This window comes from Barbus barbus, assembly GCF_936440315.1.
Source record: "Barbus barbus genome assembly, chromosome: 35".
NCBI classification, from domain to species: domain Eukaryota; kingdom Metazoa; phylum Chordata; class Actinopteri; order Cypriniformes; family Cyprinidae; genus Barbus; species Barbus barbus.
Window position 1 is genome coordinate 218,312 of NC_136763.1, and position 17,463 is coordinate 235,774.

General features: G+C 38.0%; 1 protein-coding gene across 1 annotated transcript in view; it reads right to left on the reverse strand.

Annotated features, from left to right (window-relative positions):
- LOC306855220 (interleukin-1 receptor accessory protein-like 1-B) overlaps positions 1 to 17,463 on the reverse strand; it is a gene marked incomplete at both ends in the record, with an annotated part of 267,168 nt that overhangs the window by 150,321 nt on the left and 99,384 nt on the right. Inside the window, 2 exons of the mRNA XM_079393738.1 lie at positions 11,903 to 12,056; positions 13,538 to 13,724. Of these exons, the coding sequence (XP_079249864.1) occupies positions 11,903 to 12,056; positions 13,538 to 13,724 (341 nt within the window). The remainder of the gene's footprint in view (positions 1 to 11,902; positions 12,057 to 13,537; positions 13,725 to 17,463) is intronic.

Genomic DNA, 17,463 nt, shown 5'->3' on the forward strand with positions numbered 1-17,463 from the left:
TGTTATTCCCAATATGGATCTCTTTGACCTGAATATGGTTCTCAGAATCCAGAACTCATCTCACTCGCGCTCCATCAAGATGGAGGATCCTGTGTAATTAATGAAGAACACTTTATAAACAGCCCTTCATTTGACCAGGCCTCACTAATGACTGCTAAATATAACCGCATTAGACATTCTCCTCCACGCCGGCCGTGGCCTCGCCGCTCATTTATTTAAAACGACTCTGAGCTCAGAGGAAAAGTGCCTCCTCATCACAAATCCCGACACACATCAGGACAGCAGCCTCAGCTTCTCATTTAGTTTTGCTGGCTCCTCGTGCGTCACACCACTCGTCAGTCTGAGAAGATACTAAATAAACATTAGAAGTCATAGAGTTATATTAAACATCATAAATGTCCAGATGGCTTTAGTCCCACTGAAATCAGTCAGATTTTGTTAAAGGATAAGTCCACTTTCCTGATAAGTTCCTCACCCCCGTGTCATCTAAGATGTTCATGTCTTTCTTTCTTCAGTCGTAAAGAAATTAAATTTTTTGAGGAAAACCTTCCAGGATTTTTCTCCATATAGTGGACTTCAATGGTGGACAACAATTTAAAATTCCAAAATGCAGTTTCAGTACAGCTTCAAAGAGCTCTACACGATCTCAGCCGAGGAATAGGGGTCTTATCTAGCGAAACGATCTGTCATTTTCTGAAAAAAAAAAAAATGTATCCACTTTTTAACCACTAATGCTGGGCTAGCATTAGCTCTGCAATGCGTGCCTTTATTAGCTGATGTTGGAAGGGTCACGTGTGACGTAGGCAGAAGCACCGACCCAGTGTAAAGCCAACATGCAAAAAACCTCAGATGCCCTTTACAAAAAAAGGTAAAACAACAATGTCGGATGATTTTAAAGTTGGAGGAGAAAATGAGATGGAGTTTTTTCTTAACGAAGTACAAAGACAAAGAACTAATCGCGCGTGACCTTTCCAGCAGGATTACGTGATGTGTGACGACATGCATTGCAGAACTAGAGCAAGCCCAGCATTTGTGGTTAAAAAGTGCACGGAAACTGCATTTTGGACTTTTAAATCATTGGCCACCATTGAAGTCCACTATATGGAGAAAAATCCTGGAATGCCTCAAAAAACTTAATTTCTTTGTGATTGAAGAAAGAAAGACATGAACATCTTGGATGGCATGGGGGTGAGTAAATCATCAGGAAATTTATATTCTAGAAGTGGACTTATCCTTTAATGATGATGTGATCTACACGTTAATCAGACTCCAAACGCTCTCTCTCACTCCGTTCTCTTCCCTCTTCAGCCGTATTTTTTTTCCCTCTGCATCAAGCCTTTGTTTATTTCTCTCACTCTTACTACTGGAGCTGTTGTCTTCATTTTCCTCCCTCTCTCTCATATGTAATATGGCAGTACAGGAAGCATAAGGTGGGAATATCTCTCATTATTTTCCACTCTGTTGCCACGACGACAGCAGTTTGAGTGACAGATCTGAAGTTGGGCTGACAGATGACGTGTGGCGCCACAAACACACACTAATATCACACACAAGCAGACTGCCTCATCTGAGCTCATATGAAAAAGCACAAGAGGAAAAAAAAACATAATAAAATGTTGACATTAAATATTGATTTTTATGTGGGATGAGCTTTACTGTTCCTGGAAAGAGAGAGAAAGAGCTGCACAAACACACTAAATGCTTCAGCGTTCTCTTGGTTTCCTCCAGGAAAAAAGATCCAAACACTTGCAGAAAGGACAACAGGGCCAGAAACAGAGACCCTCTTCACACCCTCATTATACTCAATTAAGTGAATAATTATTCACCATTCATATGATAATCAGCGGACAGGACTGAACGCCGCTGTGATGTTCACCTGCTCTCCAGCGCTACGCTGTTATATAACGGCTCGTCGCTGAGCCGCAGGATGCAGCTGTAAGCACATTCATATTTCTCTGGCAAAACTCCAATATTAACCCACTCAATTCCTAATGCATTATAAAATAATACCAAAACTGTATTTCCACTGCCACAAAAACAGATGCTGCAGCATTCAAAGCACATGCTGGAAACCTGATGCAAAGCTGCATTTCTCAGTGAATATACAGCGAACCATCAGACGCGTGGCGATTCTGTTAGTGTCTCCAGACGAACAGAACTAAAAACAGGTGATTCCATGGAAACACCACAACGATTCTGTGATTAAATGACTCAATGAATCATATTGAATCAAAAGCCATGGCTTATACAATGGGAAAATTACTTTAGGGCATAACACATGATTTTAATAGTGTGCAACCTCACTAATATCAAACACGAATAAGACACCCGCCTACCCTGGTCGATCAGGTAGCTTTAAGAGACAAACGTAAAACTCTACAGAACTGAATCCTAGAGAAAATATTCAGCCAATACTACAGAGTTACTGCCGCAGTAGATGCGAGACCACAGATAATCACAGCTCTGTAGAGGTTCAGCACAACTCTGATATTTCAATGATATTCTCTGAACCCTAACTATAGCAGCTTGTAATTATACATTAATTTTTTTATTTATTTTCCACAAAATGAAAGGAAGCCAAAGCAGCAGCCAGATTAGATCATTATAAATGGGTGGCGCGGCAGAGACAAGCGGTTATGCTAGATGTCAACACTGTTCGAATCAAGCTTCTCAAATCAGACGAAGATGAAGTAATAAAGACTACTCTAACATGAATGAACATCAGCACACATGTATGTTCTCTATGAAGCCGATCTGCAAAAGCATATATTCAAAATTCAATCTTTCCCAGCTTTGACATCAGAATTAGGTTAGCAGACAGCATAAAATTGTTTTTTTTTTATGTTAATTTCTATTTAGAATACATGGCAAAGACATTGTGGAAAATACATTTGCAATCGGATATTAGAGTCTTGAGCTGGAATTAATATGGAGTTTTTTATGAATACCCAGAGGGAGTTTATCATACACCTAAAGACTTCCGTCTCTTTCCATAAAAGAAAAATAAATCTATCTCTACCCTCCCATTCGAGAACATGTTTTAAGCACTTACTCTGAGCCAAATCCATGACACAAATTCAATAAGTATAATCATCTGTTTTCATTAGTAGGCCAGCAGGACGAGGGTCTTACGCTGACGTCCTATAGGAAGCAGATGAGCCGTTTCTATAAGTCATGCATATTAATGAGCTGCAGCTGGCTGTTTGGTGAACAGTGGAAATTGAACACAGAGGATTTGCTCGTTGCCTGTGAGTACAAACTGGACTGAGCTGCTCACTGCTGAAGGACAGTTTAAGGGTCTGTGATAGCATTGAGCTTTTTTCTGACTGACACACGGATGCTCCGTAAGTGCTCAGTTATTCTGAGCCAATCAGCTGAGCTGTACATGTTATGTGACTAATGACTCTGATGATGTCATATAACAGCACAAGAGCAAGTTTCACTAGGACAAATATAAGAGCCTCACACACTTTAGAAACATCCAGACACTGAGAAACCAGCTGCTGCAGATATCCTGATCATCAAAGAGTTGAGTTGAATCTGTAACAAACTGAAGCAGGAACATTTCTGCATAACAGGTTACGTTCAGAAGATTCTTGAAGATACTGGACATGAGAAATCAAAGCATGTTGAGTGTCACATGGCGTTCAAATATAAACAGTAGGGATGCACCGATACCACTTTTTCCAGTACTCGCCCGATACGATACTTTTATTTTTGGTACTTGCCAATACCGAGTACCGATACTGATATTTTCATTGCATTTGTAAATTTTTTAAATATTGGGTACAGAAACCAAGAGAGTATGTATAATGTTAATTGGTTAACTTCATTTATCAAATAAATACAGTCAAACCAAAATTTATTCAAACACCTTTAAAATTTCTCACATTATCACGGTTTATTCGCTATAGTTTAGAAAATGGTAATAAAATATGACAAGAACTCAGAGTAAAACTGTGTCTGAACAAATTCGGCTTGATAATGTCAGATAACTTTGATAGAAAGGTACATAATGGATTACAATCAACCAAAAATTATTCAGACAGCTGTTAGTATTACAATATTTACACAACTATCAATACTCTGTCGGGCCACCCTTAGTCTTAATGAGCCTGTAGTCATGGGCATGCTGTAAACCAGCTTCATGTAAACCTGAACTTCAGTTTTTTTCCCAGACTCGGTCTGAATAATTTTTTGTCCCAAAGTTGTATCAATTTTACTGGTAGTCCACTGTATGAAGAATGTTTGGTTATAATATGTCACAGTTTACTTTATTTTGATTTGACTGTATAATATCTTCGGTTATTTTCACACTTAATTATGCCCATTAAAATGTATTTTACAAGTTTTTGTTACTTTCACTGTTAATTTTTTTGCTCTGTGGTACATCATCTTTAATTTAATAGCATTAGAGTTGCTCCATTGCAGCGGCTCAGTACTGTAATTACGCGTTTTGCTGTAATAATGCAGGGAACCACTAGTTATAAATCTCCTAACTGTGATATTTTCAGAAATAAAAGTTGCTTTTTTTCATCTGAAACGTGCTGCAATTTATATTCCAAAGCCACATGCAAAGATGCATGATCAATCATGAAGCAAGCAAAACACGCGCAACATGCGCACGTATTAGTACTAGTGCAGAATGAGAGGAACAAATACAGAACATAACGCATAGGCTGTTAGTTTTACTTTCGCCAGAATGTCGTGTATGCTCAAGGTTGAAAATAAATGATGGTCTATAATGAATACTATGGAGCGATTTTTGTGCCAATATTTATCAAACAAATCCAGTGTTTTGCAAATAAACAATCTGCTTTGCAAAGAAAAACTCGACTTTCAAACAAACGCAAAGTGATTTTCAAATACAAAACTCTTTGAGAGAAAATGCAGAGGTATGGACAAATATATGTATTGTGTTACAACTGTGAGACTCATTTGCCTTTTTATGAGGAAACTTGGCTTGATTTTCTCACAAATGCGACAGGCTGATTTTCTCACACGAGTGCAATTGAGCAACTTTCTTTTCCAAAACAGCAGATGGCGCTGTCGGTCAATTTACGCTAGTCTCCCGAGACCTGAAACACCTCTTTACCTTTTCAGACCAATATGAGTTTCTGTCTTACTAGATCTATAATTAACCATTTAGATGTTTTCACAAAGTGACCCTACTACAGTGTCAGTGAAATTCACAACAAGTCTGTAAAGTTGTTAACATGATTGATTAGTTCAGAAATCAGAGGTGACCTGGCTAAACATTTAACTAGGCAGTCTTTCCCTATAAAAACTGATCCATTCTCCGTACCTCTTATCCTCTGTTGGATCGCGGGATATAGAATATACATATATATACATATATATTGATATATATTGATACAATTGTTCAACATTCAAAAGGATGCAAATGTCTAATAGATATCAACAATATTGTGTACCAAAAATGAAAGCTTAGACAATTTAATTTAGTATCAGATATAGTAATATCACCCAAGAGGTCATTAATTATTAATAAAAAAAATGATGTAACTGTGCAATTATTTGTCTAAAATAATTACGTATTTTTTAGCTAAGCAAAATGATGAATATTTATTTTCTGGTGTCACTCTTGTCCTGCGAATTGGGAAGAAGGATCAAGTGATAGGGTCACGCTGATATAATACTAAATTCATCATTTTAATAAGCAGTGGTTTAATAAACAGCGTGCTACACGGGTGAAGACACACTCTGGACAGCGAGGACTCTTCTAGGAGTGACTCAGATGACCAACGTTTGCATTTTAAAGAGCCACTAATATAATTCCTGACCGTAGCCTTTTATTCTTAACTTCATGAGTTAAAATGTTGCTCGGCCATATATAAAAAGATACATCATTTTAGTTGAATTTTTCCAAACAGTCTATTGTCAGACTAAAATCTGCTGGTATATTGGTTGAAATAGGAAATATCTCCTTACAGGCCACTTTTAGTTTTAAATGTTGTACAAGGCATGTATATTACTATACTATATTTAAACATAAATATGATAAACTATGATATCCCTTACGAAAATTAAAATAGTTTTTACTATAGTAAAAGTGTGGTAACCATGTTTTTTTTGCAGGTTACCATTTCAATATAGGCAGCTTTACTACAAATACCATGGTATTTATTTAGTAAAACCATGGCTAATTTTCATAAGGGATATTAATGTTTAGATTATATTTTGGTACATTTACATAGCTGAATCACAATAAAGCTCACCTGAAGTTAAACTAGTTTGATTATAGTAGTCTATTTGTATAATTAGATTAGTCTACTTCTTTCAGTAGGTGGTCTATGTGTAGTTTTATACTTGTTTAAACTTTTACTGCAGAGGTAGCCTACAGCATTTTTCTCCACTGTAGGCTGTGTTTCAACATATATACTGTAGAAGAAAGACAATAAAACTTACTTGACCTAATGTAAAAATAAAATTCAAAATGCTTTAATTTTTGCTACACAATATTGTCGCTATCCACTATACATTTACATTTTAGTATTACAAAATATTGTGTCACAATATATTGTTATGCCCCTGCATTGTTTTGAATGTTGAACAATTGTATCAATATATATCAATATATATGTATATATCCCGCGATCCAACAGAGGATAAGAGGTACGGAGAATGGATCAGTTTTTATAGGGAAAGACTAGTTAAATGTTTATCCAGGTCACCTCTGATTTCTGAACTAATCAATCATGTTAACAACTTTACAGACTTGTTGTGAATTTCACTGACACTGTAGTAGGGTTGCTTTGTGAAAATCTAAATGGTTAATTATAGATCTAGTAAGACAGAAACTCACCTGTTCCCCACTCATATTGGTCTGAAAAGGTAAAGAGGTGTTTCAGGTCTCGGGAGACGAGCGTAAATTGACCGACAGCGCCATCTGCTGTTCTGGAAAAGAAATTTGCTCAATTGCACTCGTGTGAGAAAATCAAGCCAAGTTTCCTCATAAAAAGGCAAATGAGTCTCACAGTTGTAACACATAATACATATATTTGTCCATACCTCTGCATTTTCTCTCAAAGAGTTTTGTATTTGAAAATCACTGTGCGTTTTGTTTGAAAGTCGAGTTTTTCTTTGCAAAGCAGATTGTGTTTATTTGCAAAACATTGGATTTGTTTGATAAATATTGGCACAAAAATCGCTCCATATAATACCCCTATAAATTGTCTTATATTTACGATTTAGTTTTAAGCCAAATGATGCGTGTGCCAAGTGAGCGAACATCAATAAAGATCACACAACAGAAGTGCGCGCACGCTCTCTCTCTCTCTCCCTCGCTCCCTACCATTAAGTAACTTGTGTTTTGTTTTACTTAATTGTTTTTGACATATCCGACCGAACTACAAACTATCCAGTGATGTCTGTGAGAAAGGGATATTCACTCGAGAGCTCGCGCATCTGCGCCGCCGCGCGCTCAATCCACTCAGCGTGCTTTGCTTAGCCCATCAGCTCGCGCACATCAGCTATACAGGCGTCAATACTGAATGTTTAACATTAATTTCATTGCATGCATATACTTCGTAGACATCCTTAATCTCTAATAACTCCATTCTGCTGTCTGTTGCTCTGTGTTCTGTATTTCTTTGTCTGAATATGGCACTTATCATATGCTGTGTGGTATCGGCGTTTGGTATCGGGGCACTTTAACGAGTACGAGTACGAGTACAGGAGCTCAGTATCGGGCCCGATACCGATACCCATAAACAGTGTTGGGGGAAACGCATTACAAGTAACACAATTATGTAATCAGATTATTTTTCAAGTAAATAGTAAAGCAAGGCATTGCCAGAGTTACTTTTTCAAATAAGTAACTCCAGTTACTTTGTTTCTCATGTATTGAGTGACAGCTCTGGTGTTGCCATGTTGAGAGAAATCAGGAGTAAGTGCAGAGCGTTGTGTGTGAACATGATCTTACTGTAGTTTTAGACTAAATATCTACATGTATTTACTCATCTCACCTGCACAAAAACAGATTCGGTGTTCTTCAAAATCAATAAAACAGTCAAATACAAACTCAGAATATTATACAAACCTGCAATAATTAAATATGTTAAATGACACAGATATCCTTTATGTGTTTAATCCCATTTTATTAACCGGCGTCTTTGCTGCTGACCTTCGATTATCCAATTCAACCATACTAATACGTTTGTGGAGAAAGAAAGAGATGAAACCCTATGATGTCAAGAACCGAGTAAAGAAACCAGTAGATTCTCTACTATCTACTAACACATCACACCACAACAACACTGACCAACTCAAGCAAATCACAGCACAATGACATCACTCATTAGGAAACTCAAACAGATCAACAAAGTACAAGTCAACGATATCAGACCCTAAAATCACACTGACAGACTATCAGTGCTCAGATAAAACACATAGAGACACTTGAGCAGCTCCAGATTCACTGGACACAAGTTCACTATAGAGACACAACATCTGCAGCCCTGATCAAACAGACCTCCTGTAGACAAGATTGTGTTCGTCCGCCACAATACGAGACACAGCGAGCATCCACTCCAGTCTGTGTATCCAGCACTTATCACTGCATTATAAAAATGCTTTTACTTAATCTATTTGTAATTTAATTTAATTATTTAATGTCATCCATACTATATTTCTTTGTCAATAACTTTCATATTTCTTAATTTATGTTTATGCTCTGCACTTTTCTTCGTTTGTAGTTTTAACTGCACGCAGCATCACTGCAAATGCTTTAGAAATACTAATGCAAAAACATGTCATTCCAGTAAAGCAACTTAAAAGTGGAACTGTGTGTGTGTGTGTGTGTGTGTGTGAGTGTGTGTGTGTGTGTGTGTCTGTCTGCCTGTGTGTGTGTCTGTCTATGTGTGTGTGTGTGTGTGTGTGTGAGTGAGTGAGTGCATGTGTGTCTGTGTGAGTGTGTGTGAGTGTGCGTGTGTGTGTCTGTGTGTGTGTGTGTGTGTGTGAGTGCGTGTGTGAGTGCGTGTGAGTGTGTGTGTGTCTGTGTGCGTGTGAGTGCGTGTGCGTCTGTGTGAGTGCGTGTGTGTGTGTGAGTGAGTGTGTGTGTGAGTGCGTGTGTGTCTGTGTGTGTGCGTCTGTGTGGGTGCGTGTGTGTGCGTGTGTCTGTCTGTGTGTGTATGTGTGTGTGCATGTTTATGTGGTTTATATTTAAATGTGTATAATGACATGGGTATGACAGAGGTATTACAATATGAAGGTGGTTTATGAGGACACTGCCTATGTCCCCGTAATTCAAAAGGCTTAAAAAACATACTAAATGGTGTTTTTTTGAAAATCTAAAAATGCACAAAGTCTCCTGTGAGGGCTAAGTTTAGGTGTAGGGTTGGTGTAGGGCAATAGCACACACAGTTTGTTCAGTATAAAAACCATTACGCCTATGGAGAGTCCCCATAAACCACAAAAACCAATATGTGTGTGTGTGTGTGTGTGTGTGTGTGTGTGTGTGTGCGTGTGAGAGTGATTCTAGCAGAACTGCAGGAACAGAGGCTGCTCATCACAGACAGACTCTCATCGCTCTGACTCTGTGAAAGCGTTTCTTCCAGCTCTGCCGTGAATTAAACAACAGCTGATTTCAGGCTTGACCTGAGAGATCCTCCACAGTGGAAGAGCAGCAAACGAGGGAGCATCAGCCTTTAGTTTCACCCGTCTGCATTCTAACTGAATTGAGGTAGCAAACATAATGCAAAACTGCAATTTATATGTTTTTTAACACACTTTAAATTAACTTTCATGGTTCAGGCCAAAAAATCACTCCATTTCCCAGAGTGCATCGCCCGTGTTGAATTACTCTGAATAACAATTCCAATTCCTGCATACCAATTCAATTCAAATTCACACGCATGAACTGATTCTTCAGTTCTGAATTTTGCTCAACCTCTTTCTAAAGCCTAAGCAGCAGGACCATGGACTTCTGAAGAACAGCCAAGCCGATGCTCGTTACTGCGTTTGCATGAGCACCTCCTGTGTGATGTTAGCCCAGTTTGTGCTGTTTACAGTGTTATTAGACTTTAGCCATTTATATTTTTATAAGCAACTGAAAAAAGCACAAATGTCAGGGCATGTCGAAAGTTCTCCAGGCCCCCAAAACACCCTCAGGGCCCAGAGGGTTAATATCAGACTGAATGAAGGTGGTGGCAGCGTTTACAGATGGGCCTCGTGCTACCCTCTGCTGTGCAGTGCACAGTGGCCTTTTATTGTGGCCAGCCTAAGGCACACCTGTGCAATAATCATGCTGTCTAATCAGCATCTTGATATGCCACACCTGTGAGGTGGATGGATTACCTCGGCAAAGGAGAAGTGCTCACTAACACAGATTTAGACAGATTTGTGAACAATATTTGAGAGAAATAGGCCTTTTGTGTACATAGAAAAAGTCTTAGCTCTTTGAGTTGAGCTCTTGAAAAATGGGGCAAAAACAAAAGTGTTGCGTTTATAATTTTGTTCAGTGTATATATATATATATATTTATTAGGGCTGTTAATTGATCACTGCTCCGGGTGTGTGTTCACTGCTGTGTGTATGCACTTTGGATGGATTAAATTGAGAGCACAAATTCTGAGTATGGGTTACCATACTTGGCCGTGTGTCACTTTCACTATCACTTTCATTAACATTTTTAATCTAATTAATTACATGATGTGTCGATTAATTAACCTAATTAATCACAAAATAAATTTGACTATGAAAATACCCACAAAAGATTATTTAAAGTTATTTTTGTGTTAAATGAGAAAGTATCAAGTAGACATTACAATGTAGCTTTAGAAATAAATATTTTATTTGATTCGACATACAAATTATTACGTATAAATATTTGGGCTACAGTAGCCCAGCATAAACTATGGAACCTAAAAGAAGATAATTTGTGAAACATCTCAGTATTGTTTGTTCATAGAATGAAAGTCATTAACCAAAACAAGCTTTGTTACAAACAGTCTTCAAAATACCTTCTTTTATGTTCCACAAAAGAAAGGTTTGAAACGACATGAGAATGAGTAAATTATGACAGAATTGTAATTTTTGGGGTGAACTATCCCTTTAATATTTTTATTTTTGTTATTATTATTATTATTATTATAAAATTATACTCTAAATAAGAAACACAATTTGCCAGCAGGTGGTGGGAAAAATCTTTATAAGTCATTCATTACTTTGATTAGTTCAAACGGCTGATTCATTCAGAAACTAAACACCGCTGTGTAGCATTGAGACGCGCAACAGTTCTGCTGTGGCTTTAAAGGTAATATGTTCTCTGCAAAATTGAGCAAAAACACATCATATTTTGTTTCAAATATAACACAACATTAACATCTTATTTACTCATATTTACTTATTTATATCGTATGATATAAATATGAGACAAAAACTCAGACAGGGGCATTTCTTGCACAAATATCTTGAATACTGCATTTATGGAGTTGTTGCCCTGCATCATATTTGTCAGCAGTCAACTGTATGAAATGTAAGATGAAGTACAGGTCTGAGGGCGGGGCTAGTGGTTTAACTGCATTAAAATATTTTAATTGTGTTACTTTTACATAACTAATTAATTAAGTTAATGCGTTAAACTGACAGCTATTATATATATATATATATATATTAAGGTTAGAGCACCCTCACTTATTTAAGAAGCACCCTCAGTGCTTTGTTTCTGGAGCCGGGCCTCAAGTCCAAACCAGAAGATGTTTAATATGAAAAGTTCTCAGCTCCCTGATGGCCTCATTCATGCGGAGTTTAGCAGCAACACCTGCCTGGGAGAGATTCTGAAGACCTTGACTAGCTGGTTGAGCTGTTTAGTGAGGGTTAACGCTTAACTCTGCAGGAAGGATCTGGACCGGACGCACCTCATCAGAAGAGCTCATCTTACCTGTGACGGACAGCTCAGTGGTCCTCCTCACGACGAAACTCCCAAACTGTAATTCGCAGGTGTAATTCCCGATGTCGTCTTCCCGCACGTCTCTGATGGAGAGCACATCCACCTTCTTTACGATGCTCTGTCTCCACTGCTTCAGTCGGCATTCCTGCATCCAGAAACAGATGGACTGTTTAATGTGGCAGCGATCTCGCTGTACACATTTCATCGGAATGACATGTTAATAAATCGCCTTCGATGATGCAGACAGACCTCAGCACTACTGATTTCATTCTTGACAGTGTTTTGACAACAGCTAGAGTTTCATCTGTAAATTGCCTGCCAAACCACCTGTCAATCATTTATTTAGCACTTATTAATTTCCATGTCGATGAGCAGATGATTTCATTGTCAAGGCAGCGAACCAAGAGAAGATGATGCACAAACTGTGCTGAAGTTAAACAGATTTAAACTCGAAAAGTTTTCTAATCATCAATGATAGCTCGAATGCACTTCAACCATTTTAATTAAAACACGCCGCTTTCATATAGTGAGAAAAAATAACACTACAAGATATTAAAAGATTTTATAAGAAGAAAAAGTACAAAAAAGGAAACCTCTTTGCTAGACTAGCTCAGTTTATATAAGACCGATTTCAATATGATTCGTTTAAAGAACTGGATCAAACGAGTCATTTGCTGCTCACGTTGTGCATTTGTTTTATTTGTTTCAGTTTCAACTCAAATATCAAACTGTGAGGCATGAAGAAGTTCTCACTCGATCCGGTCAAGTTTTCTTCACCAATGTCCTCAGCCATGACCTGTCTTTGATTCAATTTAGCCAGACACTGTGGCAGACGTTTAATTTGACGCTCATCTGAATTAGTGCGCAGTCCAATTTCACCTGTCTTATGGGTGGCAGAAACAAACTAATTCATGCCACTTTCCATCTCATCTTCTGTGCCTCAGGACATCAGGACTGATATAAGGTCAGTTTCTGCCTAACAGCTTCTATTGTCAACTCTGAACTCAAACTGCATGCGAGATGGAGATGGAAACAAAATGAACACTGCAAAAAAATATTTTCTTCTTTAGTATTTTTGTCTTGTTTTCTAGTATGAATATCTACAAATTCTGGAATTAAAATGTGTTTACTTGACAATTAAAATTACTTAATATATTATGTCTTGTTTTTTGAAAAAATTATCCAAATTTTGTTAGTTTTTGCTTAAAACAAGCAAAAATATCTGCCAATGGGGTGAGAAACTTAATCTAACAAAACTGCTACAAAATTTGGATAGGATATTTTGTCTTGTTTTCTGACAATATTAAGTCATTTTACTTGTCAAGTACATGCATCCTGATTCAAGAATTTTTAGATATATACAGTATACTAGAAAGCAAGACAAAAATACTAAGGAAGAAAATATTTTTTTTTTCAATGAAGAGTATTAAAGTTCTAAACTAAACCTGTCTCACTGCAAAAAATGCTTTTCTTACATAGATTTTTTATCTTGTTTCCAGCCAAGATATCTAAAAATTCTTAAATCAAGAAGGATTTTCTAGACAAGTAAAAATTATTGTCTTGTTCTACGTAAGAAAAGCATTTTTTGCAGTGCTGCACAATGGTGAATGCGGCGCGTGATCGTACCTTGTACCATGTGATCTCTGGCTCTTTTCCGGTCTGTATGTAGTCGTCGATGTCATGACAGAGGATGTCTTTGCTCTTACTCAGCTCGGCTTTCTCGAAGTACCTCATCTTGTAGTTAAAGCAGACACCCGTGTCGTTCTCTGCCACCGTGAGCGACATGGACACTTTCATACAGTATGTGGAGTTCCTGCAAAACACACCAAACCAACACTGTCAACAAGCCTCACAGAAACAGGCAACGTTTCATTTGCTCTGGAAAATACTTTCAAACGCTCGCTCTTTCTTGGCAATCAGCGGGAGAGAGGAATCTCACATTCACATGACGTCTCAGAATCCCTGTTCTTTTTGCTGAAATGAGTCTGTAAACGCTCGGATAAAAGGGTCTGCTGTGTTTTCACATCATTCTCAGTAATTGTTCCTTTGCTTGTCTTGGGCTCAGGACATCTCAGATCAGAAGAAATGAGAGCAGAGAGCCAGCAGGCCATTTTTCAGCTTTGTTAGAGTGGTGCTCTCAGCGGACGCCTCTTACTGCCACAATTGAATTTATTGGAAAACAACTCCCCGAACAGAGGAAACAACACAATGCAGAATGGAGAGAAGGACGGAAAGTGCTGACTCAAAGAACAGTGAACGGAGACTAAGAGACCGACAGAATGAAAACTAAAGATTAACATCCCTCCACTACATGTGAGCCCTAGCTCCAGTCTTATAATTAGCCTGCGGTTTGATTCCCTGCTGAAATAATCAGTGGTGGTCAGTAACGAAGTAAAACTTCTTCGTTACTGTACTTAAGTAAATTTTTCAAGTATCTGTACTTTACTGGAGTAGTTTTATTTTGAGTAACTTTTACTTTTACTTCACTACATTCCAAAGCATAAGATCGTACTTTTTACTTCACTACATTTCATAAAACATATCGTTACTCCTTATAATCTTTTCAATGATTATAACATTATAATATTCTTTTCAATGAACCAATTTTTCAGTGAAATTGGTTCGCAAATCGCAACAAACGATTCATTCACGAATTGGAATGATCCGATTGCAGCTGTTCTCGAGTCGACAACTCACTGATTCAAATGATCCGTTTAGAGCGAGTCTCCAGTGAACTAAACTCACTGATTCAAATGATCCGTTTGAATCAGTGAACTCCAGTGAGTCAGCGAGTCTCCAGTGAACTCAACTCACTGATTCAAATGATCCGTTTAGAGCGAGTCTCCAGTGAACTGAACTCACTGATTCAAATGAACCGTTTAGAGCGACTCTCCAGTGAACTCAACTCACTGATTCAAATGATCCGTTTAGAGCGAGTCTCCAGTGAACTCAACTCACTGATTCAAATGATCCGTTTAGATCGAGTCTCCAGTGAACTCAACTCACTGATTCAAATGATCCGTTTAGAGCGAGTCTCCAGTGAACTGAACTAACTGATTCAAATTATCCGTTTAGAGCGAGTCTCCAGTGAACTCAACTCACTGACTCAAATGATCCGTTTAGAGCGAGTCTCCAGTGAACTGAACTAACTGATTCAAATGATCCGTTTAGAGCGAGTCTCCAGTGAACTGAACTCACTGATTCAAATGATCCGTTTAGAGCGAGTCTCCAGTGAACTGAACTCACTGATTCAAATGATCCGTTTAGAGCGAGTCTCCAGTGAACTGAACTCACTGATTCAAATGATCCGTTTAGAGCGAGTCTCCAGTGAACTGAACTCACTGATTCAAATGATCCGTTTAGAGCGAGTCTCCAGTGAACTGAACTCACTGATTCAAATGATCCGTTTAGAGCGAGTCTCCAGTGAACTGAACTCACTGATTCAAATGATCCGTTTAGAGCGAGTCTCCAGTGAACTGAACTCACTGATTCAAATGAACCGTTTAGAGCGAGTCTCCAGTGAACTCAACTCGCGCGCGCGCAACTGATGCTGCTAAAAGTAAGTTACTAATGTCGAATTTTAGGATTAATTATTATAACTGAAAATCATATTTAAGTCAAAACTGTCAGTTGTTTGTGAACTAAATCTGCTATATTTAAGCCCACTGAAATGCTTGAATGCACACAGATCAATGTCAGTGTTTCTATGTTTTAGGTCAAAAAACAAAACATTAAAATAACACAGATTAAATCAAATAACTCATGCACGTTCATATTCCCCGCTGCTGTAAAGTTAGCAGTTTTAATAAATTGCTATGCATTTAGCCCTATGTGACGTCTGTTTTTATATTGTTTATCAACAGTACAAATTAAAATATTGTTTAGATCATCGAGCCGAGCAGACAGATATGAATGTTTATTCATAACCATACTGAAAATAAGTAAATATTGTTAGCTAATGCTAACTGTCTAGCTAACAAGCTTGCTGGTGCTAAGTTGAGGAAATGATTTGATATAAAGTCCAAATATTTTTATTCAGCCACCTAGATAGATTCCATCTGATGTAAAAAGAAAGGATGTGATGTTCAGAACACAGTCTACAGTAATTATCAGAGTGTGAAGTGATGCCCTCTGGGGGCTTTTGGCCAGGGGTGTTTTTACACCACAGACAAGGTTTGAGAAGAAAAAAATCATGAAAATATAATAATATTTTCCTTAAAATGTTCTTCCTAACTTCAGGCCTAATTCTCATGTCATATATAACTGACGTTCTGCAAAACAAGAAGCTTTTAAAACACTTTTTTTCTTACTGGGGAAAATTAGACGGTCAGATGTGTTTTCTCTCAGGTACATCACAGTGTAAGCTTACTGTAGAAAATGAATGACACTCGCGACTGCCCCGTCCCGTGCGAAAGGGTCTTAATATTAATATATTATGCTTTCTCTCGCCGTACTTTGATATCATTCACCGATCGATCTTCAAGTCGAACACACCTCTTTACTCTCAAATGTCACGTGACAGAGTGTAATCGCAACCTCTGCGGTTGAAAACCGAATTTTTTCATATCACAATATTATCGCAAATGCAATTAATCGTTCAGCCCTAGTTTGAACCTTCTGTAATAGCTGCATATGAGTCCCTCAGTTGTCCTCAGTGTGAAAAGATGGATCTCAAAATCATACAGTCATTGTTGGAAAGGGATCAAATACACAAAAATGCTGGAAAACGAAAGAATCTGTGGGAGCTGAAGTTTTACCAGTATTTTAATTTCCATCAGTTTTATGTTGTGACCCACAACGCAATAAAAGCTATATTTAAATAATCTAACTTTATTAAAATGCTTTAAAAAAAAACTCTGAATGTCTTTATTTTTCCCTTAAACATCTGATTTATTATAGGAACAAACAGCTCTTGAAAGTTCTGGAATCATAAAAAAAAAAAAAATGTGGTTAATTAATTTAATATATTGACAGTCCCAGTTTCTGTTAATTAAAACATTGAACCCCCCCCCCCCCCCCCCCCCCCCCAAAAAAAAAACATTTGTCACCGTGAGCATTGTCAAAAAAATATGCTAGATTTTAACGGGCCTGATATGGTGAAACACAGCGAGCTGCTGGTAGACGAACGGGTGTGACATATCTGTGACACGCAGAGGATCATGGGTAATTTCTGGAATCTCCAGAATTCTCCATAGCTAAAGCTGTCTCACGCCGTTAACTGTGCCGTCAGCTAAAGTGGGGGATCTTTATGAGGCGGAGATGCAGATTCAATGTGACGTGAGATCATCAGACAGATGGACACACCTGTGCAAATGAGTTTAAATATCCTGACCGGCTCCGATAAATGGATGGACGACAGCGTCGTTTCTAAACATCTCACTGTTTCCTCTTTCACATCAAAGCAGGAGGAGAATTAGGAGTGTTTCTGCTGTTCTGATGCTAAGCAGTGAACCGCCTGCAGTTCTGTGGAGGAAACCAGCGTCCGGCTCGTGAATGATGGCAAACACTCACTGACTGTGATCTAGAAGCATTTCTGTTATGAAACTTATTGA